The sequence below is a fragment of the Thalassophryne amazonica genome, chromosome 4, assembly GCF_902500255.1.
Source record: "Thalassophryne amazonica chromosome 4, fThaAma1.1, whole genome shotgun sequence".
Classification (NCBI taxonomy): Eukaryota; Metazoa; Chordata; class Actinopteri; order Batrachoidiformes; family Batrachoididae; genus Thalassophryne; species Thalassophryne amazonica.
In genome coordinates this window covers 37,012,218-37,040,117 of record NC_047106.1, presented here as the reverse complement: position 1 = coordinate 37,040,117, position 27,900 = coordinate 37,012,218, and the positions used below count along the sequence as shown (strand labels likewise).

The 27,900-nt window shown below is 38.8% G+C and overlaps 1 protein-coding gene across 1 annotated transcript in view; it reads left to right on the top strand.

Moving 5' to 3' along the window:
• si:ch211-136a13.1 (HHIP-like protein 1) overlaps window positions 1-26,232 on the top strand; it is a 49,191-nt gene extending 22,959 nt beyond the window's left edge. The window contains exons 4-14 of the mRNA XM_034169392.1: window positions 1,278-1,403; window positions 4,659-4,802; window positions 7,758-7,870; window positions 7,991-8,131; window positions 11,164-11,238; window positions 11,493-11,619; window positions 14,227-14,372; window positions 16,737-16,818; window positions 18,244-18,326; window positions 22,053-22,316; window positions 25,129-26,232. Of these exons, the coding sequence (XP_034025283.1) occupies window positions 1,278-1,403; window positions 4,659-4,802; window positions 7,758-7,870; window positions 7,991-8,131; window positions 11,164-11,238; window positions 11,493-11,619; window positions 14,227-14,372; window positions 16,737-16,818; window positions 18,244-18,326; window positions 22,053-22,316; window positions 25,129-25,886 (2,059 nt within the window). The 3' untranslated portion in view covers window positions 25,887-26,232. The remainder of the gene's footprint in view (window positions 1-1,277; window positions 1,404-4,658; window positions 4,803-7,757; window positions 7,871-7,990; window positions 8,132-11,163; window positions 11,239-11,492; window positions 11,620-14,226; window positions 14,373-16,736; window positions 16,819-18,243; window positions 18,327-22,052; window positions 22,317-25,128) is intronic.
• Window positions 26,233-27,900: the final 1,668 nt, after the last annotated feature.

The following is a 27,900-nucleotide window of genomic DNA, read 5'->3' as shown; positions in this document are numbered from 1 at the left end:
GAGTTCTGATCGACTTTGGACTAAACTTGAATGATAGAGGGTCCAGAGTCCTGCACAAGTCCAGTTTTGAAAACCCACATTCGTCAACATTCAGTACCAGAACTGATCTATTGCCTACAGTTTCCTCTTTCATCAAATCAGACCTGGTTAGTACCAGGACCCGAACCGTGGCTTGTGATAAAGAAGATGGAGGCTACAGTGACTCTCATAAAAGTGTGTCATTTTTTACTTACACATTGTTAAGTAGTGGTGGAACAATACACAAGCCAGGATACATAAATTGCTATTATTTGCCTTTTTTATTCTATCATATGATTACTGTAAAGCACATTGGTCATGTTTTGGCTGTACAAATAATTGTTGATTTTAAATTGATCGTTGATCATGAAAATTCAGTAAGGTATATCTTCTATTATACATTCCAAATCTAAGGTGGAACGCTACTAGTGTATACTAAGGTACTCCTAAATATTTAAAAACATAAATAAAAGTTTGAGTTTCAGGGCAAAGGCTGTGAATACTTGTATACAGGTGATTTGTTAGTTTTTTTTCATTTTTAATAAATTTGCAAAACACTGGGGACAAAAAAACCTTTTTCATATTGTTATTATGGGGTATTGTGTGTCAAATTTTTAAGAAAACAAAAGAATTTTGACCATTTTGGAATAAGGCTGTAACATTGCAAAATGTGGAAAAAGTGAAGTACTGTGAATACTTTCTTGATCCACTGTAATTTATTTTATTTATATAGCACCAAATCACAAGGCATTTCACATATAGCAAGTATGGTCTAACCTAACCACCACCCTGAGCAAGCACACAGGTGACAGTGGTAAGGAAAAACTCCATCTGGTGATAATGAGGAAACAACCTCAAGCAGACCAGACTCAGAGGGGTGACCCACTGCTTTGGCCATTCTAACAGTTAAAAGTTTTTTTTTTTTTTAATTTTACAAGACTTTCTTTACAAACAGAAGAGTACATAATGCATCCATACATACAAACATACATAAGAGAATACAGAATTTCATCACTGTTCAAATTTACTTCATACAAAATAATCTGTGGTGAACGTTTAACTTTAAAGAAACATCATTCTGAAGTATAAATTGTCTGTTTCCTATTTGTATATTTTATAAATCATTTATGATTCTTCTGCAAGAGATCATTTTTTGTTTTTTCATGCAGTAGTTGACGTCATGATTTAACAATCCTCATTAAAAAAATTTATATACACTGGGCGCGTATATAGTAGTTCTAATTCTGTAATTTTTTTAGGTTCTCTATGGTGAGAAAAGCCTATGTTTACTACTCAGTCTCTGTGAAGAAGGAGGAGAGGATACGTATCAGTGAGTTCACACTGTCAGCCTATGATGATAACCAGCTCAACCATTCCTCTGAGAGGTGAGACGTTTAGGGTCACAGAAACACCTGGAAATTGTTATATTTCATATTACATGAAGTTGTGTGTGTGTGTGTGTGTGTGTGTGTGTGTGTGTGTGTGTGTGTGTGTGTGTGTGTGTGTGTGTGTGTGCATGCATGCACTACACTCACATTGCGCAAGTGCTTGCATTATGTTCATTAATGTCTGAATAAGCTCAGACACAAAGTACATTTCATGAAGCACTTTACCTTCAGTCAGTACAGTTTTTATTACAGCTAATTTGTGCATTAAATTTTTGCATATAAAATTTATGATCTCATTCAATATGATGGTTTGGAAGAAATTGAACTTAAAATCAGATCATTAGTAAAAGTTCAGTCTTTAGCAGTTTATAAAATAAATTATTCTAACATTCCACCACTGCATGAAAATCTATATTTTACAGGCAAGATCCAACATTCTCATGAATAATAATTAAATAGAGGAAAATGGTTTTTTAAATAAAATGGTGTATCTTGCAATGTAAAAAAAAAAAAAAAAAATATTTTTTGAAAGTGACCTACCTCTGGCCATTCATACAAATCCTTAAAATTAAAAATAAGGCCATGCAATAGACTGGTGGGCTGTCAAGGAGTGTACCCTGCCCCTCATCCAATGATCACTGGGATAAGCACCACTCAAATGAGTAATTGGATAAAAATAAGTAAATAAATAAATACAACAAATAGCCCTGCAACAGACTGGCGTCCTGCCCAGGGTGTAACCCTCCTCACACCCTATGGCTGCTGAGATAGGCTCCAGGCCCCCATGACCCTTAACTGGAGTAAGCAATTGAAGTTGAGTGATGAATGAAAATAAAATAGCCTATTTCATGAAGTTTCACAAAAAAAAAATTACACAGTAAATCAGCCCCAACCAGTCCCAGCAGAAGACTGCCCCTCCCTGAGCCTGGTTCTGCTGGAGGTTTCTTCCTGTTAAAAGGGAGTTTTTCCTTCCCACTGTCGCCAAGTGCTTGCTCACAGGGGGTCTGACGGTTTGACCGTTGGGGTTTTTACGTAATTATTGTATGGCCTTGCCTTACAATATAAAGCGCCTTGGGGCAACTGTTGTGATTTGGCGCTATATAAATAAAATTGATTGATTGATTAAATTCATCAGTTTAAAACTAACACTGACAGTGTTACATTAACACTGCCAGTGTACATATAGTCCTACTCTAGTCAGAGTGGGACCATATGTTCACTGTCAGTGTTAATTTAACTTCAATTTCAATTTATTTTCATTTATACAGTATAGCGCCAAATCACAACAGAGTTGCCTCAAGGCGCTTCACACAAGTAAAGTCTAACTTTACTAACCCCCAGAGCAGCAGTGGTAAGGAAAAACTCCCTCTGAGGAAGAAACCTCAAGCAGACCAGACTCAAAGGGGTGACCCTCTGCTTGGGCCATGCTACAGACATAAATTACAGAACAATTCACAAAATGGATATACAGGAAATGCTGTTGGTGCACAGGACAGGAGGGTCTCCAGCACAAATACCACACCCATCTCTGGATGGAGCTGCACCTTCTCTGCATCAGAAAGACAAGAAATACAGTATAATTTGTCAGCATTAAACAACAAGAAAAACAGAAGAAATACTAAGGTGATCGCCGGCCACTAGCCCTAAGCTTCACTAAAAGACACAGAATTTAGGTAAAGTTGAGGCAGCGGCACGCTCCGTTTACTAATAAAATGAATTAAAAGAGTAAAAAGCGTAGAACTATACTATGCCAGTATGCTAGCCATACGAAAGAGAAAATAAGTATTAAGTCTGGAGTTGAAATTCTCTACAGAATCTGACTGTTTTATTGACACAGGGAGATCATTCCACAGAACAGGGGCACGATAAGAGAGAGCTCTGTGACCCGCAATTTAACACTGGTGATTTTAGTGTGTATGGACAAATTTGTAATAAAAACACTTTTAAACTTTTACTCCCTTTTTTTTTTTTTTTGCAAATACAGATTCTTTATTGTCATTGTAACAAGTACAATGAAAGGTAAGGTAGAAGCCTTTCAGTGCAGATATAAACCTGAGTAAACCACACGCAGACTTGAAAGCTCAAGGGAAGAAAACAAAAAAACCTAAAATTTAACAGAAGGAAAAAGGTATGTCAAGAAGAAAAAAAAATAAGAACGAAGTAACCAAAAAGAGATTACATATATAAAAAGAGAGAGAAAAAAGTATGTACAAAACTGTGGATATTTCAGTGGCAGTGGATATTGCGCATAAACAAATTGCACTCATTTCAAGTGTGGCATTCAAAACTCTAACAGCAGTTGGGTAGAAACTGTTTTTCATTTCAGCCGAACCCCGATCGAGACACACTATCTCTGTGATCGACCGGATGATCAGGATTAATGTATTGGGCACCTCTAATTTATACTGTATAAATATACAAAAATAACAGTAACGCACAGACTTGGTGAAGTCACTTTAATCTGATTACTGACTTGGAAATTATCACGCGTTAGTGTCAGAGTTGAAATCAACTCAGAGTTGAGCAACTCAGTTAGCACAAAAGAATGATCACGCAAGAGACTGAATTTCTTTTCCTGATCAGGAGAGAACAAACGAGTGAGTCCCTTCGTCAAGAACTGTCGTCTGCTTTATTATATATTATATATGTTATGGCTTTGAGCCCTCAGTCTCCTAGGCTTCCCATAATAATGTCCAGCCCCGAACCAGTGTGCTGGTCACACTGCTCTTCCCTCAAGGCTGAACCGTTAATTAAAGATGCACATCTGCGCTTAGCAAAAACATAACTCTAGCAAAACAGTCTGCACATTCTACTAAGCCAAAGGTCATCTGCTCACTTTCTCATGTGACAGTTTTAATGATTACTTGAACAGTTCAGTGTATATGATTGCTTTGACAATGAGGAATTATTTAAAAGAATAATGGTACAAGAACTCTCACACATGCATATATGTATATATGAAAAATAGAGAACAGAATCAAAGACAAGATCACAGAAAGTACATCAAAGTGAAGACATTAACAATCAAAGTAAAGACATTAATATTTGATAATAATATTGATAATATATATAAAAAAAACGCTGTCAGTTAGATTACTTGTTACTGAAAAAGATTAGAGAAACGCGTTACCGGCATCACTGTTAACATTGTACTGTATATTTAATCAAAGTAAGTATTTTGTATGTAGTTGGTGACATTAATATTCATCCATTTCTGTCTCTCTCTCTCTCTCTCTCACACACACACTTTAGAACCATTTTAGAGGTGGTGGAGCCAGCGTCCAATCATAATGGTGGACAGCTTTTGTTTGGCCTTGACGGTTATCTATACATCTTTATTGGTGATGGCGGACGTGCTGGCGACCCCTTTGGAGAGTTTGGAAATGCACAGAACAAGTCAGTATAATTAAATAAACACTTTGGCATTTTTTGGAGTTGGTATTTTGACTTATAAAAGCCTTTATGTAAAAGCCTTTAGGAAAAATAAAGCTAATGCAAAATTACCAAATCTTGCAGTTCCTTGAGTGTCCACTTGAGGCTGGCTCAACAAGTGAGTCACTCCCCTTCGAATCCTATGTTAAAATCTCAAACGTTACACCACAAATAAATGTGATGACCACCTGGTACAAAAAAAACAAAAAACAAAACAAAAACAAAACAGTTTGGTCTCTATAATTAGTGTCTTTGTTCATGACAACTGTATGTGAGATTTTGTATAATTAATCAGTTTAGGCTTTTTTAAAGCATAAAGTTAGTAATAATTAAGGGTAAAGTGGCTAATGTGCAAGCGGTTTGTGGAATACGCTGGCAGTGGCTGCTAGTGCCAGCTGCTATTGACTTGAAGGTGTTTGTCCTTTCTAAGCATTTTATTACAAATATCTGAGATCATATTGTAGCTTGCTGTGTGACTAAGTGTACAAATGGATCATGTAAGAAGTCTGTGTTCCCTTCCATTAAATGGAATTTTAGTATTGTTTAATTTTTATATTAGCACTGTTAGCATCAATAAGCAGGTATCAAGAACTTGGTGACTGTTACTCCACGGTCACTGAGGAAATATGTCATAATTTTTAATATTCGCACCCAAGCCACCTGTTATGAAAACCATTGTCCAGACCTTAAAAAATATGTGTTAATCAAACAGCAGGACGGATCTTAGTCTGTCAGATTTAGCTTGTTAGCTAACTCGGAGATGGGTGGCAGGTTCAGGCTTCATTCGACATGCCGGTCGTAGTCACACTCTATATCTTTACTCATTTATGGGTTTGCCAGGATGTAGGCAGACTCAGGCATTGATTGCCAAAGTGGTGACATTTGGAGCTGCCCCATTTCAAACCCATTCTGAGCGGGTTTGTCCACAATCTGTACAGTCTGTGGTTCTCACCTGTGTTATGAGCAAATCTTGCTTTGATTCCTTGAATTTACTGTAAATGTAGAGAGAAATAGAAGTGTGCAGGTTAAGTAAAATCCTGTACACAAGCAGCAATTAACAATAGTTATACTGTTAAACATAACGAATTACATACGTTCTATAACAAACTGTCTTCTTCTCTGCCAAGTTGAAAAGTTGAAGGTCATGTTTGAGAATTATGTCAGAGTTTCCTACTGGAAATTACAACTTGAGGGGTGTTTGATGTGCAGCAATTTGTATTTAACATAATTCCAATGGTACATGAAGGCAGCATTAGTGTAACCAGTTGTGACTGACTCTGCATTGCGTTGTAGAAGAACAGTCTCTGACGTGGGTCTCTTTGGAGGTCGTCTCCATTTATTTTATGACGAAACAATAAAATTAATATAAAAATCCTCCGGTCAGTGGCTTCTACACGACATGCCCCTACCCAAATTAAATGACACAAACACGTTTCAGCATATCGTAGAAGCCTAAACTAGCCAATAAACTTAAAAATGCAATTAGCCAAGACTAAAACAGAAATTCCCTCCTGACTCTCCCACGGAGATCAGTAACAAAAGGGGAGAGGAAAGGTGCGAAAACGCTACTTATAGACGGCAGTGTCACATTAAAATGTGAACATAAGGCGACAGGCACACATTAAAGTTCCACATACTGACCTGGAGGCCTAAACTGTCAGGTATTAACGAAAATAAATGAATAAAAATAAAATAGAGGTTACACAGATTTTGTGTAATTATACCAATAACTAATGTAAAACATATTTTACATACACACATTGCTGCTGTATAATTGACCCTGTTACATTAGACTGTATAAGAGCAAAAAGATTTGCTTACAAATCTTTTATCAAAGATCACATGAGTTTGCATGTTGAGACGTTTTCTTAAACCTGTTATGGTCGAGCAGTTTGGATCTTTCTGGAGGCTTTTGTTGATGTGTTGTAGTAGCTTTTCTGGGTATGACGCACTCTGCTACTCTGCCAAGTCCAATATTGACACGACACATTGCCGACCGCCACACGCTGGTCTGTGGAAAGGAGTGAAATAATTCAGAGGAAAGGACGGAGAGTTGGGGAGAGAGAGAGAGAGAGAGAGATATGCAGAGAGTGTGGGTGACATTTGGGAGAGAGGTGTGAATGTGTAATGGTAAAGGAATGTGATTGAAGTTAAGGCAAATGAGAAACTTCAGAGAAAAAGAGAGTTGTGGATGACTGGCGATTTTACTGTGTGGATGTTCATTCAACAAAGAGTTCCGCCAGTACAGCGATGCCCTCTGCTGGACTGCATCAGTCTGTGTTGGCCCCTGGAATGCACCTTTGCCAGCGTTTCACAGAGATTTTTTTGAATCTGCTATGTTGGCTAGCATCAGCCACTTCACGTCATAGTAGGAATTGACCAAAGCAACAGGTTCATATTGTGTCTCACAGCAGCCTACACTCAAGGTTCTTTAAATAAAGCAATATCGCCACCTGGTGGATATTTACCATTAATGCAGGTACAGTAGAATTTTGCCTTGAGCTTTCATATATGCAGGTTTTGGAGTAGGTTGGGCAAAGGTCAGGAAACACATGGGGAGGTGATGGTCTTGTGGTTAAGCAATGAGCTTCTGACCAGAGGATCATCGATTCAAACCCCGCCAGACTGTAAAAATCACTGAGTGCACTCGGGCAGGGTCACTTGGACACTCTCTGGCATGGGTGCATGGGTGTATGTGAGGCGTCAATGTAAAGATGAAAAATTGCTATATAAATGCAGTCCCTTTACCATTTACATGGTTTGAAAATCACCTTTTTTTTAAAAAAAATAAGTCAACAACCAAGAAGGTTAGATTAGTAGTACTGAGCAGTATGAACAAAATGTCTTCAAAAGTGGAACTTTAATCTATGGGTGTTATGGGGGTTGTGCCCCCACCCCCCTTTATTGTATATTTTGCAGATCAACCCTTCTTGGAAAGGTGCTGCGCATTGATGTTGACAACAATGATGATGGCGCCCCCTACAGCATTCCATCAGACAACCCATTTCTGTGGGAGAAGGATGCTCGACCAGGTAAGGCTCTAATAACTTCGTGCCTTTATCACATCCTGTTATTTAATTATGTCAGGTGACATTGAAGACTGAGACATTATTTTAGTGGTTTTCACATCACTGGGTCTTCTTTTCTTTCAGAGATCTACACCTACGGAGTCCGCAACATGTGGCGTTGTTCCATCGACCGTGGTGATGCTTTCACAAGCCAGGGTCGTGGGCGGATGTTCTGTGGGGACGTGGGTCAGAACAAATATGAAGAGGTGGACCTTATTGTTAAAGGTACAATATTTAGTTTGGAACCTCGTTTCGTTTGTTTTTAGCACGACAAAATCAAATAACTTCTTCTGGCTGATTTGTTTGTGGTCGTAGTTGTTGAAGTGGAACTGATGGATCTGGATGTTGATTTGGCACAAGTTTTATACTGGATACCATTCGTGATGCAACCTCAGACATAGACAGAGAATTGGTCACAGGTGGTATTGAACTATCAATCAATCAATCAATTTTATTTATGTAGCGCCAAATCACAACAAACAGTTGCCCCAAGGCGCTTTATATTGTAAGGCAAGGCCATACAATAATTACGTAAAAACCCCAATGGTCAAAACGACCCCCTGTGAGCAAGCACTTGGCGACAGTGGGAAGGAAAAACTCCCTTATAACAGGAAGAAACCTCCAGCAGAACCAGGCTCAGGGAGGGGCAGTCTTCTGCTGGGACTGGTTGGGGCTGAGGGGAGAGAATCAGGAAAAAGACATGCTGTGGAGGGGAGCAGAGATCAATCACTAATGATTAAATGCAGAGTGGTGCATACAGAGCAAAAAGAGAAAGAAACACTCAGTGCATCATGGGAACCCCCCAGCAGTCTAAGTCTATAGCAGCATAACTAAGGGATGGTTCAGGGTCACCATGCTCTAATCTCTGTAATAAAATTTTATGGTCAACAGTATCAAAAGCAGCACTGAGGTCTAACAGAACAAGCACAGAGATGAGTCCACTGTCTGAGGCCATAAGAAGATCATTTGTAACCTTCACTAATGCTGTTTCTGTACTATGATGAATTCTAAAACCTGACTGAAACTCTTCAAATAGACCATTCCTCTGCAGATGATCAGTTAGCTGTTTTACAACTACCCTTTCAAGAATTTTTGAGAGAAAAGGAAGGTTGGAGATTGGCCTATAATTAGCTAAGATAGCTGGGTCAAGTGATGGCTTTTTAAGTAATGGTTTAATTACTGCCACCTTAAAAGCCTGTGGTACATAGCCAACTAATAAAGATAGATTGATCATATTTAAGATCGAAGCATTAAATAATGGTAGGGCTTCCTTGAGCAACCTGGTAGGAATGGGAACTAGGAACCTTCTATTTCCAAAATAAATGCACAGAACACTTGTTCACTTCACCAGCAGTCCGTGTCCATCTGATGATTTCTTTTGTCCAAGCTGCGTCAAATAAGATCGAATATATTGACCAACACGTTTATTTCTCCATCTTGCTTATTTTTGGAATTTCGAAGTCCTTATATTAAGTAGCAGCACAGGCTGTGGTGTGCACATGTTCTGCACTGACTTTGTTAAACTTGTTCTCAGGGAAATTCTGTGTTAGGGCCCTGTCCCACTGACATTTAGGAGGATTTGCGTATGGATTGCGCACAAAATTGGCTCATATTCGCTTAACATCCGCAATATGCATGAAACATGCTTGTATGAGTCGGCCGACACCCGCACACATCCGCAATGATCTGCAGAGGCACGTTTTCCCGTTACCAGGATTTTTGAGCTGCACAAAATTTTGGCTGCGGATGACATCCGCCTTACATACTCCATACATACATATACATACTCAATCTATGCGCTGTATATTCGCCGTCATCTGCTGATATCCGCAACTGACAGGGATTTGCGGCTTGGCAGCGGACTGGGACAGTGTGTAAAACGGATATTTTGCGTGCCCATCATGTCCACATCACGGACTAAAATAAGTTGTAGAGACTGCATACAGATTGGCCACGAATAAAGCATTTTTATTACGTCTGATTTGCGGCGGATGCAAATCAGATGCGCTGTGTTCACAGCTGGATGCCGTTCTTTGTTCTACCAGCTGCCACGTGCTCTGCGCTGGATGCTGCGTATATAAAATAATTATTTTGTGGTGGATTAATCATTTTATTCTGCAAATGTCCTGGTGAAAACGGCTCTAATCACCTCCTGAATCAAAGCTGCAGCTGGGCCGTTCACACGTGCAACGGTCCAGCTGCAGGTCTAAAAAGGTAATTAATTGACTTGTTCATGTTGTCAAGGCTTGATAAAACAGTTGCGTGTTTTTTCCTTCTTGTCTGCTGCTGTTACAGTATTCAATCCTATGTTCATAACAGATTTAACTTCTTGTTATAATCGTTCAGACGAGCTGCACTCTGGTGCGATCCGCTGACGTCACCACTCGCCCTGTTCATTGCTTCTTTACTCCAGTCAACTTGTCCAAGTCCAGCAAATGCTCCAGAGGCTGTATTGTTGGTGTGAATAGTGATGCTGAAAGGAGCGAGTGCGCTTCTTTTATGACCACAATGCAGATGCCGTGCACGTGCAACACGTGCGCGATGCATTCATAATACACCCGTAATACTGCCGTGATAATCGCAATGTGTCGGATCCGTTTCTTCACTACATGCGTTATATAACCGTGATTGTTCATCATATATTCGCTATATATTATTAATATATCCATAATTCATATTGGGACATTTGTCATTTTTAGCCATTTTTGCTGCGGACGACAACAAACGCCCACGATTTGTATACTCAATTCATGCACAATTAATCCTCTCCCCAGTGGGACAGGGCCCTTACAAAGTGAGTTTTACATATAGAAAACCTTTATATGTATTTTTTCCACTTCACAATGCATTTTTTTAGCAGGTGTGACTTTTACTCCAAAAAATATGTTTTTTTCTTTTATGAAATCTAAGCAGAAGTCAATTTTTATTGCTCTCACCAACCGTAAGAAAGATTTTTTTTTGTTTTTCACAACTCCTACAGAAATCGTTCATTCCAAAATTCATGTCTGTCATCTTCTACTCACTCCGCAAGTTACCATAAGTCTCCGTTTATAGGGGCTGGGGTTTGGTTGTGTGGAAAGACAAAAAAGGTTTAATGAGCATCAAATTGCAGCTTATCCATGATGTTTCGCTTTCAGACCAAACAGTGCCCCTGTCCACACCACACTATGATTCTATACAAAATGACTGGTTTGGGTTTTTTTTCCTTGTGTGTGTGTGTGAGCTGTTATACTGATCATATGACTCCATGTTTAAAGGGGGAAACTATGGCTGGAGAGCCAAAGAAGGCTTCAGCTGCTACGATCGCAAACTCTGTCAAAACTCTTCTCTCGGTGAGTCGACGTCGGCTGTTTTCAGTCTTTATGATTCATGAAACAAATATGACATTTACACAAATGTAAACAAAATATTACAGATGTGATCATCGACAAATTGGGATTTTGACTTTAACAATTACTGTTACCTACAGAAATTCAAATGTGATCCATGACCACATCCTACACAGTTGCATTGCACTACGCTGTTGTCATCTTGTCATTGATGGATTGTGTAAACTTTTTGGTGATCTGTGACTGTGTCTCTCCAGATGATATTTCGCCAATTTATGCGTACCCCCACAAGTTGGGTAAGTCAGTGACGGGAGGATACATCTACAGAGGCTGTCAGATGCCCAACCTTAATGGACTCTACATTTTTGGGGACTTCATGAGTGGGTTGGTGTTTTTCCATTATTACAAACTTATCAACATACATGTCTTCTGTTCTGACACAAAAGTTAAATTCTCTTAATACACCAGAGATAGCTGGTGATATATTCCTGACAGTAAACCTAAATTTGCAACTCACCATGGGGCCACATTAGTCCAGCAGTTAAGGGATAGAATCGTGCACTTTTTTACAAAAGCGCCAAACTTTGTCCAGGGACGTTTTAGGTTATATTATCATGTGATTTTAGCCCTGTATCCTGCTTTTTCTAAAAGGGTGTTTGCATGGTTATAATACAGTGTATATTTTGCTATTCATATGACAATACGATCATATGGTTATTATGTAGGGGGCCAGTGATAAAGATTGGACATTGTTAACCTGAGCTAGAGAATGGCTACTGCAACTAGTGCAAAGCTATACTGAGCTTATGTGATCATGTATCATCCGTCGTGCGGCGTCATACGTCGTCGTACATCCTTATACATTAGCAGGGTGGTATGTTTCCAAATGGAAAGAGGTACAGGACTCATTTCAGGCCTGTAGGGATCTTTAACAGGCCTCTACCTCTGAGACATAAAATTAGGTCACTGTGATCCTCCTAGCATGAAAGCTGTAGAGAGAAGTTCATTAAAAATATTTATGAAACATTTGTGCATATCTAGGAAGTTTGCCAACCAGGTATTTACAATGTTTTCAGTTAAAAAATATGGTGATAATCGTCTTAATACCAATAACATAAAATAATAATGATAACAACAACAACAATAATAATAATAATAATAATAATAATGGTTATGGCCATAAAAACAAAACTGATTTCTTGTAATTAATAAAAAAGCATTTCTTTCTGTTCAAACACTGTTGTTATTTTAGAGTGTAAATATGTTAGAGTGCATGAGTAGCATCTTTCCTTTGCCCTATGCTCGCAAACAGCTATATTGCATAGGTATATTGATATTCACAATGAGTTAGACAATATTTAGTCACTTTCCCTAGATTAACACTTTTTCTAAGATTGTAAGCACACTGAAGTACATTTGAAACATCCCTACGTAGCCTTAATACATTTTTCATAACCTTCAAGTTTATATTATGAACTTAAAAAGACATTTGGATAAGAGTTTGTCATGAATTATATGCTGTAGAAGGCTGAAAATGGTTATTCTCTTAAACCCAAGTTTTTAGAATGTAGACGTTTATGGATTCATTGTCTCCCAATCTTATATACTTCAGGACACTATAAAGTACCTCTGATAACGTTTTGGCGCTTTTGTATAAAAGTGCATGATTCCCCTAAAATTTGTCCCTTAGCCGCCGGACTACATGTTCCCCACTGCCAAAATATCCACTTTCACTGGCATTTTGCATCAATCATCAAGCCTCGTTTCCTTATAGCTTATCAGTGTGCTCATAAAATTTCATCAAGATCAACTGATGTGTTTTTGAGTTCAACGTTGCCTTATCTCTAACATTCTTTTGGATCGCAGAACCAGAATATATTGTGGATTGACTCAGGAACTGCATAAATTACTTTGTAGGATATTATTTATCTGCTGACAAAATGTCGAAGTTCATTATTACTAATAATCCATTTTTGAATTAAATGTTCCTTAATGCTTAAAAGGTCTTCTGGATCCTGGACCCAAAATATGTACCAGATCAAACTGAAAATAAAATCCCTCATTACGTCCGCCAAGGACGTAATGAATCATCAACAGACCTATTTCACGGATTGCTCTGGGGGCTGGTAAAGTTAGACCTTACTTGTGTGAAGCACCTTGAGGCAACTTTGTTGTGATTTGGTGTTATATAAATGAAAATAAACTGAAATTGAAATTCTTACTAAATTTGCACCACAGATAGATACTGGGGCATGGAAGATGCCACTGAATTTTGGAGGTGATCCGGATCCGTATTGGCAGCTGTCAGAAATCTAGGATTGCTCTTGTTTTCTATGTCATTATCCATCAGATCAACAAATTTCATCTACATGCTCTCACAACCTTTTGAGGTGTATGTTGCTATGTTCCAAACACTTTAGTTCCAGAATGTATTTTTTGGATAACCTCTGAAATGGAATCCCTTATTTCCTGGAACATGCTCACCAAATTCCAGTGAAATCCTGCCATAACTTTTTGAGTTATCCTGCTAATAGTCAAGCAAAGGATGATGAAAACATTACCTCATAGGAAGAGTAATATTTAAATATTGAATACAGTTTAATTTGCCATGATTCATATTTTTGTTGTTGTTGTTGTTGTCGCGGTTGTTGTTCTTTGTGCAGACTCTCCTGCCAGAACATTGTTTTTGTACTTCCTGCTGATGGGATGATAAATTGGTATGGATATGATACTATATTGTGATCGGTGCAGTTGGACTTTCCAACTGGTTTAATTATGATTGCAGCTGTGAATATTTACATACACTGGTCATGAATATTGTGACAAAAATCATAATCCATGTTTTCTTTGGATTGTTCTTTTTATGGACCAAAATAATTGTAACAACATACTTGTGGAATGTCAAAACTCCAAATAGTTTGGTTATAAATCCTCAGCCAATCAATTTAACACAAAAATAAACAACATAAATAAATATGTTCTTCTGTTTAGGCGTCTGATGTCTTTGAAGGAGAATGTCACTACAGGTCGGTGGAAGTACAATGAGATCTGTATGGGCGGAGACCAAACCTGCAGATTCCCTAAACTCATCAACAGTTACTACAGATACATCATCTCCTTTGCTGAGGATGAAGCAGGTAAAACTTGGATGTGTGTGTGTGAGAGGCTGTTCATATATGTTTTCTTTACTGATGCTATTTAATTTGATTTATATATAGGCTGGTGTAGGTTATATTAAAATGTTATGTTTTATTGTCAAATTTGTCTCAAACTATTACATTATTAACATATCTCACTGAGTGGCAAATGTTGACAAACGTAATGAATTTCGAGTTTCTTCAGGGTTTTTAGGGTCGCAAACAGTATTTCTTGTCGCAAATAAATTTTGAACATGTTCAAAATTTTTTAGCAAATTTATTTTTCCACAAACAGCTGCAAATGTTTATAAAACAGTTTTAAGCATTTGTAAATGGCTGTAATGTTTGTCGCTAAAGTTGTTTTTGGTTCGTAAACCACTCTATGACCCAAAAACAGTGTACCTTTTCGTCTTCATTTTTTTGTTTTTCTTCCTATTCTTTCCCTCTCTTCTGCAGCAAGATAGCTGCAGCAGCAGCCAGAAAAAGCAAGAGATATAGTCTTCATTTTTGTCAACAAAATTGTTGAATCCAAAAGTCGCAACGTTCGTCAGCATTCACTGCTCCGTGAGATAATAGCCTTATACCCCATCACACATACGCCGATTGAGGCCGAATTGCTCATCACTCATCACTCGGATCACCTGTTTACGCACGTACACATGCACACTCCATCATGTGAGACACACACTGATGAGAGGTCAGTTTAGTGCTGGGAATGTGAGGACAAGTAGAGATTTGATTGCGTGGGTGGGTGAGTGGGTGAGTGACAGCTCCAATGTTGGTGCCGTCTGACAGCAGTCTGTGTCATCTGACTGTTGTCTGAAATATGTTTGGACGGCATCCTGCAGGTGTGCATGATGCAGTCCGGATGCATTCAGATCACGACTGACCACGCCTGACCACGCCTCTTTACCTCCCGACTGCGTCGGATTATGGCAGTATTTGCCGTGTTGGAATGGTTCCTCCACATTCTTGCTATGTGTGACGGGGGCTTTAGTCTGATTGAGTTGAAAATTGTGTGAAATATCAAACATATATTTTCTGAAATATAATCACAGTTTTTCTTTTGTTTCTTTTTTTATTAGTTTGGGGGGGGCCCTGCGACTTACACTCTTGTTTGACATCAATCAATCAATTTTTTTTTTATATAGCGCCAAATCACAACAAACAGTTGCCCCAAGGCGCTTTATATTGTAAGGCAAGGCCATACAATAATTATGTAAAACCCCAACGGTCAAAACGACCCCCTGTGAGCAAGCACTTGGCTACAGTGGGAAGGAAAAACTCCCTTTTAACAGGAAGAAACCTCCAGCAGAACAAGGCTCAGGGAGGGGCATATATACAGAAAAATCACACATTCGTTATTAATAATAATTATAAGGACTATTTATATGCGCCTTTCTCAGGAAAAAAAAAAAACACAAAACAAAATAAAAGAATAAATGCCACTAATCAAAAGTATATTTCAACAATATACAAAACCCCTATATTAAAGAGCTGACAAAGAAAAATGGTACGACTTGTACTTCAGTTTGACTTACGAATGCTGTTCATTAAAGATGCCCCCTGTCCAACTTCCAGTTATTGTATGAGTCTGAAATTGCACATGTATAATAATACATATCTCTATGGGTCCCATGGTATTTTGCAGCCCTGACATCCTAACAGCTTTTCTTTTACAGGTGCTCAAGTGCAGTCCAGTTTTAGCTTTCTATGCGGTTGATTTTTTAATTTAGTATTTTCTTATGTAGTTATGTCTTCCTTTTGATATGGACTGTACAACAATGTTCAAACCTTACATGGGTGAAGTGCCTTGAGGCAGCGCTGTTTTGAATTGGTGTCACTAATTTGTAGAACTAACGAAAGGTTTTGGCACTATCCCTAGTCACACTTTCTATCTATTGTAGAACTTGCTCATGTAGGCGGGCATCATGTATCTTCCTGCAGTTGCTGGGTTGTGAGCTGGGAAATTATAGCAGCATCCAGTAGTCATCCATAATTTGTTAAGTGACAGTCATGAAGGCAAGAGCCTCTACTAACCATCCAGCAGGTGGCAGACACAGCTATGGGATATTAGACAGGCAAAACAAAACAGCTTTCAATCAGTCTGGTGAACAAAAGTTCTCCAGATGTGATATGATTTGTGCTCCTTATATGTTCTTTTAATGTGGTGAGTTACATCACTCAGTTGGTATTTTTCTTCTATGTTGTCTGCTCATTCTCACTCCCTCCATTTCCCAACTTTAATTTCTGTCCTTTTCACAATCATTATACCCCCCCTCAATTTGGGAATTTGTTGATCACACATTCATCACAATCTTTGTTTCACTTTGTCTTTCTTCCTCTGTCCATCTCTTTTTCTAGGTGAGTTGTATTTCCTCTCCACCGGGGCTCCAAGTGCGACTGCCAGAGCAGGAGTCATCTACAAGATTGTAGATCCTTCGAGGTATCAAATTATTACACATTGGAAATATCAATATGTAGACCAGGGTTCAATCTGCCTATATTATATATAGGCAGATTCCTGTTAGAGAGTGATATGTGGGCCCTTAGATTTGCCTGAATTTTATTTTATTATTTTATACTGTACATTATTTGTATTAATAGGCTCAAGTGTAGATAGAAAAATCCTAAATTTCTACATTATTAAACCAAATATGTTTTTTTTTCAGTGTCCCAGCTTCATCTTCATTGATGACAATCAGCAGTGTGCACAATACAGTTCCATCAACAAGCCCAATAAAATGTGGGATAATTAAGGCGTGAGACTATAGATGGCGCTCAAGTCAGTTAAAACATGAAGTTCTGTGTTTTTCAGCATTTTTACACTGTAAAAAAGTCTGTGAAATTAATGGTGAAATCCTGTGTAATCATGGCATAAAAAACTGTAAAAAGAAAAACAATGGAGTAATGCTTAATTTACAGAAATAATGTGTAAAATGTGGAATGAAACTGAACTGTGAATTTAACAGTACAAATATCTTAAAATAATCATATACCATTGTGGAATTTACAAATAAATGTAGTTTAAACACAGAAAAAAAAAAAAAAAAACAATACCAAAAACTGTACAATACAGTTAGATTTTACAGATGAAGGTGACCATTTTCCAGAGATTTTATCTTCTAAATAGACAATAAAATTACAACAGGTTTACACTGTAAAATGTACATATTTTATGTGAAATCATTTACATATTCACTGTAATTTGTACAGAACTCTCCTGGTAACCACAGCTGCCAGAATTTTTCCATAAAAACAAGGGTTTTATTTCAGTGTATATCTCAATGCACACTCATGGGAGTGGAATTAATCTTTTTTTTTTTTTTTTTTTTTTTTTTTTTTAAACAGACAACCCTGTATGTCATAAATGTTATATAAAATTTACAGAGGAGTTTCAGCAATTTGCAGGCAGACACGCTCCCAAAGCATCTGCACCACAGGGATCATAGTCGCTAAATTTATCTACAATTTTGGAGAACGGGCCAGGGGGTCCTGTAAAATACAACATGAGTGCGTTCGTCTGATAATAATTTCTCATGGCAGTGTCTGAAGGTATATTTAGCATCTGTCATATGGCTGAAGACTGTAAAACAAAGCTTCAAAGTGTCATAATGCCCTTAAACATAATGTGCGCATAAAGCTCTTCTTCACATTCATTTGAAGCTGTTATACAAGTAAGGAATCTGTCAAATTTGATGTATTTCCATTCAGTGTTTTGCACTGGATGGAAACACAAAATAAAATCCTGAACAAAATCCATTCTGATATCCATTAAAACTGGGATTCAAAACTGTGGACTTTCCAGATGTGCAATGTATTTATTTCCCTAAATACATTGTGGACAACTTTGTGTCCCTTGACTTCACAGGAGAGCACCACCAGGAAAATGCACCGTCAAGCCTTCTCCAGTTCAGATAAAAGGAAAGTTGATTCACTTCTACCCTAAACAAGGTAAGAAAAATTTTTTTAAATTATTTTTCTGTTTTGTTTTCTCTGGAGCCAATGTTTAGTGTGATGCTGTTGCCATTTTGGTAAACAACAACAACAAAAACAACAACAACAACAACAAAAAGTCTTAGTAGTGTCAGTGAGATTAGATGTCCCAGAAAGATGGTCATTTGTGGACATACAAAATCAATAGGTTTCATGTAGTCATGGAAGCAATGATAGATAAACACTTTTTATTGATCACTTGGGTCAACCATGCAAATCTCAGCAAATGTGACAGTTATAGTTTCATCCGATGGGATGAGCTGTCATATTCCACATATATACACACTGAGGTTTATTCCCCTTCAACGTTTGCACAGAGTGCTTGTGCAAATTGCTCCCGGTGTGTAGTGAGCAGCACCCTCACATCGGGGTGAATGCGAGGCATTCTTTGTAAAGCATTTTGAGCAACTCATGCAAATGAAAAAGCGCTATATAAATGCAGTCCCTTTACCATATATACGAGTGTATATATATATATATATATATATATATATATATATATATATATATATATATATATATATATATATATATATATATATATATACGTGGTCTGTCCATAAATTAATGGTCCTTTTTATTTTTTTTAAAAACTATATGGATTTCATTCATATGTTTTTACGTCAGACATGCTTGAACCCTCGTGCGCATGCATGAGTTTTTCCACGCCTGTCGGTGACGTCATTCGCCTGTGAGCACGCCTTGTGGAAGGAGTGGTCCCGCCCCCTCGTCGGATTTTCATTGTCTGGAAATGGCGGAATGAAAAGGACTTTTTTTCCATCAGAATTTTTTCCAGAAGCTGTTAGAGACTGGCACCTAGAAACCATTCGAAAAATTTATCTGGCTTTTAGTGAAAATTTTACGGGCTTCACAGAGAATAAGGACTTTAACTACAGGTTTAAGGACCCCTTTAAGGACGGTCGGTGCGCCGCGCTGCGAGCTGCGACGATGCGGCACAAACCACTGGATCATTTCTAAGCTGATGGCTCTGTGGATACGAGACCGTCGTGTGCTCTTTCTCTGGTTATCACAAGACCTGGACATCAGCCATTTTCCGGCAGATTTCACTTTTAACAAGAGATTTTGTCATGGAAAGCCGCGCGGAGGCTTCGCGCGTCACGACCGATTCGCTGATGAAGCGAGACAAAGGAACACCTCCGTTTCGGAGTGTTAGAGGACAAGTTGGGACATGTCTATCTCGGCTTTCAGTGCTTACCAGTCGAGTGAGTATAAAAGAACTTGTGGAGAGCTGGACATGTCCCAACTTGTCCTCTAACACTCCGAAACGGAGGTGTTCCTTTGTCTCGCTTCATCAGCGAATCGGTCGTGAGGCGCGAAGCCTCCGCGTGGCTTTCCATGACAAAATCTCTTGTTAAAAGTGAAATCTGCCGGAAAATGGCTGATGTCCAGGTCTTGTGATAACCAGAGAAAGAGCACACGACGGTCTCGTATCCACAGAGCCATCAGCTTAGAAATGATCCAGTGGTTTGTGCCGCATCGTCGCAGCTCGCAGCGCGGCGCACCGACCGTCCTTAAAGGGGTCCTTAAACCTGTAGTTAAAGTCCTTATTCTCTGTGAAGCCTGTAAAATTTTCACTAAAAGCCAGATAAATTTTTCGAATGGTTTCTAGGTGCCAGTCTCTAACAGCTTCTGAAAAAATTCTGATGGAAAAAAAGTCCTTTTCATTCCGCCATTTCCAGACAATGAAAATCCGACGAGGGGGCGGGACCACTCCTTCCACAAGGCGTGCTCACAGGCGAATGACGTCACCGACAGGCGTGGAAAAACTCACGCATGCGCACGAGGGTTCAAGCATGTCTGACGTAAAAACATATGAATGAAATCCATATAGTTTTTAAAAAAAATAAAAAGGTACGATACTTTATGGACAGACCTCGTATATATATATATATATGGTTGCATCTATCTGAAAATCCATTGTGAATAGGAAAAAATGTATGTAAGTTGCCTTAGTCTATCAGTCCAAGTTATTTTTGAAACATGGTGCTACTGTTTTATGCAACAACAATAACATTTTTTTAATTGGCACATTATTTATTTGCAACACAAACACCACATTCCCAAACAGAAGCTAACGGACTAATTAATGCTACTGTATGAGGCACAAAGAAGTGAAGACTTGCTTCTTTTCACCACTGAACAGATGAGACTTGTTTAGAGCTAAAAGTGTGCACGTTTACCTCACAAAATGCTCATTTTTAAAAATGACTGCATTTTAAAACTTTTATACAGTTAGCCTTATGTTAGCCTAGCCATCCTCCTCACTGTAGGTCCAGCTGTCCCACAAAGTGCAATCAAGTGCGAACAAGTTCTGAATAGTGTCAAGGTTATTCCCTTTCTTTATTAAAGAGTGTGGTCTTTCAGTTTGAGAGCAAGACATGTTCCTCATGTAGATCTTCTTCTTATTTTGCACTTCTTTTACTTCTACTGCTTCTTCTTTTTTCTTTTTTTTTGTTTTGTTTTATGGTAGTTGGTAACCATGTTAATGGTGCATTATCATCATCTTCTGCTTCAGAGTGTGGCACAAATACTTCCTCACTTTGATCAATATACAGGAGTAGCTTGTCACATGTGGAAACATTGCCATCATGTGGTCATAGTTGATAATGCCATATTTTTGACATATAAGTTACTTTCATATCTAAGTTTCTGGACCAGCCAAACAAGTAAAATAAATAAAGAAATAAATAAAACAAAACAGGAAAAAAGAGCAACTTATAGTCTGGAAAATATGCCTCACATAAGCAGGTTCAACATACACAGACACTCTGCTGGTACACACAGGGATGCACATTAGCGCATCATACTACTGTGAAACTAAACTGAAAAAAAAAATCAAAGAAAAAAGTACATAAAAATTAATGGACCCTTCAAAGCTTGAAGAAATTTGAATTGTAGCAAAATTTACTGTGCTTTTCTTTCTCCCATGACAACAACCATCATGTGGTTAGCCACAGTTCACAGGTACAGTGGGGTTCTGCATACGTGTAATGAGATATGGAGAAGATTGTGTGGTTGGAGAACAAGACACTTAAATGGTTCCCTCAGTGAGCTGTGGTGGATGACTGCTGCTTCTGTAAATGATCTGCTCACATGCTTTGCCACTACATGCAAAATCCTTTCCTTGCCAGAAAACCTCTCATTTCTGAGTTTGCTATCTGAATAGCAATGTATCTGTTCCTGGTGCACTTGCATCTTAAAGGGACTAACCAATGAGAACCTGACTGGTTTATTTCATGTTATGACCACAGACACAAATTAAGGGACTAATTAAATGCACCCTGCATCCAGCTTTGCAGTCAGATTATGTTATGTGCAACTACATGTGGCGTATGGCACGCCCAATACAAATTTGCACTGTGTGATTCAGAGTTTGCACCACAGATCTTCAGCATGGAGCCCAAGATCTTAAGCCGTGTGCTAAATGAACAGAACCCATTGTGTACTGTAGCTACATCAAGTGCTTTCTTAAAACGGAACACAGTTTCAGCTGCCATTAGAATTTTGGTGCTATAACACTTCAGCTCCGTCGTAGTGTCACATACATATCAAAATCTGGATGGTTAAATGATGTTTTGTGATGATGTTGTGTATAATTTCTTCCATATACTCAGAAAGCAATTTATGCTAGTTACCTTTACTGCTTGTGTTAATTTTTTGCAGAGTTTGTGATCAACAAGAAACCAACCACCACACCCGTTCCAACAACAACACGAAAAACAACAACTCGAAAGACACCACTGCCAACAACAACAACGAACGCGCCACCACGAAGAAAGTCAGTAATACCAGCGACCACAAGAAAGTCATCAAGAACCGCACCAACAGAAAAAACACCAACAACGAAAACAACCACAAAAATAAAAGCAGCAATGGCAACAACTGTGCCCATGGCCAAGACAACTCCTGCCGCGACCACACCCGCTGGTAGGCTTACTGGTGCTCCAGCTTACCCCACCTTTAAATCCACTGTTAGACCTAACGTTAAACCCACCAGTAGACCAGCACACGGTCGGGTACCAGGACGAGCCACCAACATCATACCAGCTTCTTTCTTCTTCTACACTCTGTTTTTGCTTCCCGTTTTATCTTTCTGTTGCCATTTTTAACCTTCCAGACATATTTTTCAAATATGTCAATTGTCTGTGTCTGTCTGTCATGAAAATGGTCAGTGTACCTTTTCAGATTTTCCAAAACTTCTATTTAAGAAAAATATTAATCACAGTCAGTAATCAAGAGTTAAACAGAACAGGACCAATAACAGAAAGTGTTTTTCACCACACAAAGTGTGAGCACGTCGCACAGAGCACAGGGATATCAATCTGGAAATACGGATGTCTGTGACATACGTTAGAAAAATGTCAAGCAAGCTGTTTCAAGGCTGGAGTTTGTAGTTTCTCCACACACATAGAAAATCCTGGGACTTTGATCATGTTGAACATGAAATCCAAACCACATTTAAATAGAAATTTAGATGTAATATGATTTTATGCAAATTGACAGCCTAATTTTCAGTTTAATGAAAAAATTAAGAAATGCTGTAATTCTGTGTATTTTTTCTTCTATTGGAACACTTGTTTTCAGTATCTAATAAATTCATTTCCGTTTTCCTTTACATAGTAACTGGTGCTGTTATTATTCCCTACGCAATATAAGATTTACAACCTGTTTGTTAAAACACATCTTAATGCAAATGCAACATTTCCTCTCGCTGCTTTGCGTCAAAGGTCATACAGTGATTTTTTTTTTTTTAGAGTGCTGCAGTCAAAACTCACTGATTGGTCAGGCATTTGTCACTTCTGCAACACAAACTGTTTAGCAACTTTTTAAAACCCTGTGCTTTTACCCTTTTCAGTAGTTCTTTTTGCTTTGCACATACAAAGTTTACCATACTGTTATTTTTGCATTTAAAAAAAAAAAATCTATCTGAAAAAGTGCTAAATCTTTGAAGAAATAACAGATTATATACCATTCCTCACTTTAAAGCTACAATGTCTAGGAACTCATGTCATCTCCTGGTGAGGTTGCGTAATACCATCCCCAGTCTGAAAAACACTACATTAGAGTTGTTAGAAGTTGTTGTTGTTCACTCTTTCCTCTTCTTTTTCTTAAGTCTTCCAACCACCCTGCAAAATAATTCTACGCTTATGAAAACACGTCGATTAATTGTTACAGGTAATTTATACACTAATGAACAGATGGTTATGAATGTTATAGTCCATTTTTTGCAAATTATTTGTAAGACAAAGAACGTGAAAATTCAGTAAGGTATATCTTATATATTATATTCCAATTCTAAGGTGGAACTATGTCAGTATACAAAGGTATATCTAAATATCTAAAAAGGAAGAGTAAAATAGGAGAGTAGAAAAGAGTAGAGTAGAGCCACTTAGGTGCCTGGTCTTGAGAACCAGGGATGGTAGATTCCGTAGATCAAAACAAAATGTCTCACAAACTGTTACTCAGAACAGTAAAGTTGAGTTGGTGGACTAGTACAAATATTTAGGATCCATCATTGACAGCAAATTGTCCTTTGAGAGCAACACAGATGCTGTTTGCAAAAAGGCCCAACAGAGACTTTTCTTTTTTGAGGAAGATGAAATCAGTCATAGTGTACAGGACTCTGATGACTTTGTTCTATCAGTGTTTTATTGAATCTGTTGTGACATTTTGTATGGTGGTGTGGTACGGTGGTCTTCCAATGATCAGCAAGCGTAAGCTAATAAAGCTGGTAAACGTGGCATCTAAAGCGGTTGGGGTACCGCCACCACATCTACAACGTATTTATGATAAACGGGTCAGAGGAAAGATGAACCAAATTTTGAAGTGCCCTGAGCACCCATTCTTTGGGGAGTTTAATTTGCTCCCCCCTCTGGTCGCCGTTCTAAGCTACCTAAGCTGAGGGACTAGTCGTGCCAGGGATTTGTTTATTCCTGTGGCCATTAGAAATTTGAATGCATTAAACTGACTTTTTAAAATTTTTTACAGGACTTTTAAATATTGAACTATTTATTTTTTTAATTTCTGTCCATGTTTATGATGACAGTTTTTAGTTGTGTATTGTTCATTGGCTTTTGTCATTGTTTTTTGGGGGAAGGAGTGTTTTATTGAGTGCCTTTTGTTGTGTGTACAGTTGCTGTGGGTGTCTGGTGATGGTGCGCTGCGGTACTTGTGTTTCGACATCCTGCTGCACTCTAAATTTTCTTTTTAAGGATAAATAAAGAGAAAATTGCAAATACACACCCATAAATCCTATATACTGTAGCTTTAAATGACAAACCCGTACATACAATTCACTTGCTGGAAATATAATATATTGCAAAACATAGTAGTGCTGCGATTAATGACAAATTAAAAAAGGGAAAGGTTTGGCAGCATAGGGGAGAAATTGGAGATGACACATATACACAAGACTGTCAAACTCAGGTGTGGTGGAATCAGGTCAGGTGCTATTTATTACCTGCAAATGTGTAATTCTTTGGCTGGTACAAGAGTTTCAAGCAGGATAAATGGTGCTTATTTATGTGTTGGCGCTTTGCACTATGTGTTTATTTAAAATCAGGTCCATTGGCTTTATTTATTTGGAATAAACTCCTGTGCTTCAGTCTCAGTTTGGACATTCGTCTTTGTGTCTGTCTTGCTTTGTTGTCCTTTGTTGGCTGTTTAAACATTTTCCACAATACTGTAGGTAACTTAATGAACTATATGTATATTTAGGGTGGTTCTGTGTCTCCCTCAGGTTACCGCTCCATTGCCATGACTACAGCTTCCTCTCGAATTACCCACGAAAGCCATCGTCCGACCCCAATCCTCCAACAGAGAAAACCTGCACAATATCCAATAAGTACCACCTCCCAACCCTTAACCTCACCACAGCGCCCTGTTTCTACTACGACAGCACCCCTGAAAGAGCTCCCGATGACCTCTGTGCGATACCCCCAGTTTCATGGAGTGCTGACCACAACCTGGCAGCCATATTGGAGTCAGAAGCCACCGGTATCATCCTACAAACCCCACAGACCCACATTCAACACCACACTGCCAAAAACCCAGGAAGAGAAGCTGCGGCTTGGTGAGAAACTGGAAAACACCAGAGAAATTAACCAAATACACAAGCGGCCCAGAGGACGAGGTCAAGCTTCCAAGTGGGGAAGAGGAGGTAGAAGGTTGCGGGCTGGCTTGGTGCGGCTGGTGAGCGCTGATGGTTTACCAGATCGAGGAAGAGTTGAGATCTTCATTCTTGGGGAGTGGGGGACGGTGTGCGATGACCTTTTCACCAGTAAAGCAGGTACTGTTGTGTGTCGACAGCTTGGCTTCACCACAGTGGTGGAGGTGATGAAAAGGGCAGCGCTGGGGGAGGCAGATAGCAGCACCCGGATCCTGTTGGATGATGTGCAGTGTGAGGGTGGGGAGAGATCGCTGCTACAGTGTAAGCGAGCCAAGGTTGGGAAACACAACTGCACACACAAAGAGGATGTAGGGGTGATCTGCGGTTAACAGTGAGGTGATGTGAGTAAAGCCGGTCTCCCATTGCTGATTTTTGACAACTGATTGTGTACTTCTTTTGGCACAAAAACAACTGGATACCCAACTAGCATATGAAAACAGGCGTATTCTGTGGTAATCATGGCATTATAGAATGTTGTAACCAATTGTGAAAGTTTTGAACATGTTCAAAAACTTTGTGATGTCAGAACACATGATGATCCACAAAATAATTTAATTTGTGCAGATAGGAGGTACTATGCATATTTTACTATATTTTTTTCTGAAGGGTTTGGTTTTTATTTCATTAGTGCATCTTGAAATAAATCATTGCTGCTTAAATATGGATTTGACTGCTCAGTTGTTTTGATGCCAGGCTGTAATTAAAGACCAAAATTAAAATACAGTGCAGATTGTAGCAAGCGATGAGTGATTTCATTGACCAGAAAAGGGAGCGATCATGTGTAGCAGTGTGCAGTGGCTGTGCACGTGGGAGTGAGGGGAGCTTAGCACAGCTCTGTGAGGCACACAGTAGCTCTCTGCAATTCTCACAGCTCTGCTTATTGCACTGTCGTGTGGCAGAAGTAGCTGACGGTGGATTGTGGGTAGAACATGCAGTGATAGGGGCCAACCATTCTCTGAGCAAAACCTACTTTTGATTCTCCTCTGCAACATAAATCCTACACAATACACGTTGTGCTCTTCAACAGAAAACAGTGTGTTAACATTTTATTTTTGCGTAATAGCGTGGTAGTAACCACCAGTTTAGTGCAGAGGCTGTATAGTACTTGTGTGCATTTTGTTCCATCGCATGTCATGGGCTGCGTCTGTATTTGGGGGTTTTCTGCACTAACTGCCATCATCAGTGTATAACAGTGAGACATGAAATTGAGTTGCGGTTTAATAAAAAATTTTTGGAATCAGGATGGCATTTGGATCCACAAATTGGCAATGGGAGACCAGCTACTGGAGGAAGAAGAGGATTAGCTTCTTCCTCCACTACATTAGAATTGTTAGAAGTTTCAAATCCATGCTTGGGGTTCTGGATATTTTTGTTTCATTCTTCAAATTCCCATTCAGGGCTAAACATGAAATTGTACAACTGCCACAAAGTAAAATGCTGTGTAGGTGTTATTTGAAATAATAGTCCTGGGCTCGTATCCACAAAGCAACTCAAAGTGCTCTCAATGAGCTCCTAACTTAGCCTAAAATTTCCTGGCAAGGAATCATAACCTACGAGTGAGCCAGAAGGTGTCTAAGAGCAAGTCTGAGCAAGGAGGGGACAGAAACTCCTCTCTTTGTGAGTAGGCAGGGTTGACCCGGTTGCTAGGTATGACGAAGTCCTCTAAGAGCTGTGATTGGTTGTCACAGAAAGGGGAGGAGAAATAAAAACAAATGCGCTCAGCCCTCCTAGTCATGAATGGACAGTGAAATCAACCGATCATATAACCTGAACTTCATTAAGACGTGTAATCGTGAGGATAACGTAATGTTATGATGATGAAACTCAGCAAAATTAAATGAATTGTTATACAACTTGAAAATGTTTGAACGTACCTCATTCACATGCCGAATATCTACATATTAAAAGCGTGCGTGAGTTTATTTAGTACGTTCTTTGTGAGATCATAATATACACTCAACAAAAATATAAATGCAACACTTTTGGTTTTGCTCCCATTTTGTATGAGATGAACTCAAAGATCTAAAACTTTTTTCCACATACACAATATCACCATTTCCCTCAAATATTGTTCACAAACCAGTCTAAATCTGTGATAGTGAGCACTTCTCCTTTGCTGAGATAATCCATCCCACCTCACAGGTGTGCCATACCAAGATGCTGATTAGACACCATGATTAGTGCACAGGTGTGCCTTAGACTGCCCACAATAAAAGGCCACTCTGAAAGGTGCAGTTTTGTTTTATTGGGGGGGATACCAGTCAGTATCTGGTGTGACCACCATTTGCCTCATGCAGTGCAACACATCGCCTTCACATAGAGTTGATCAGGTTGTCAACTGTG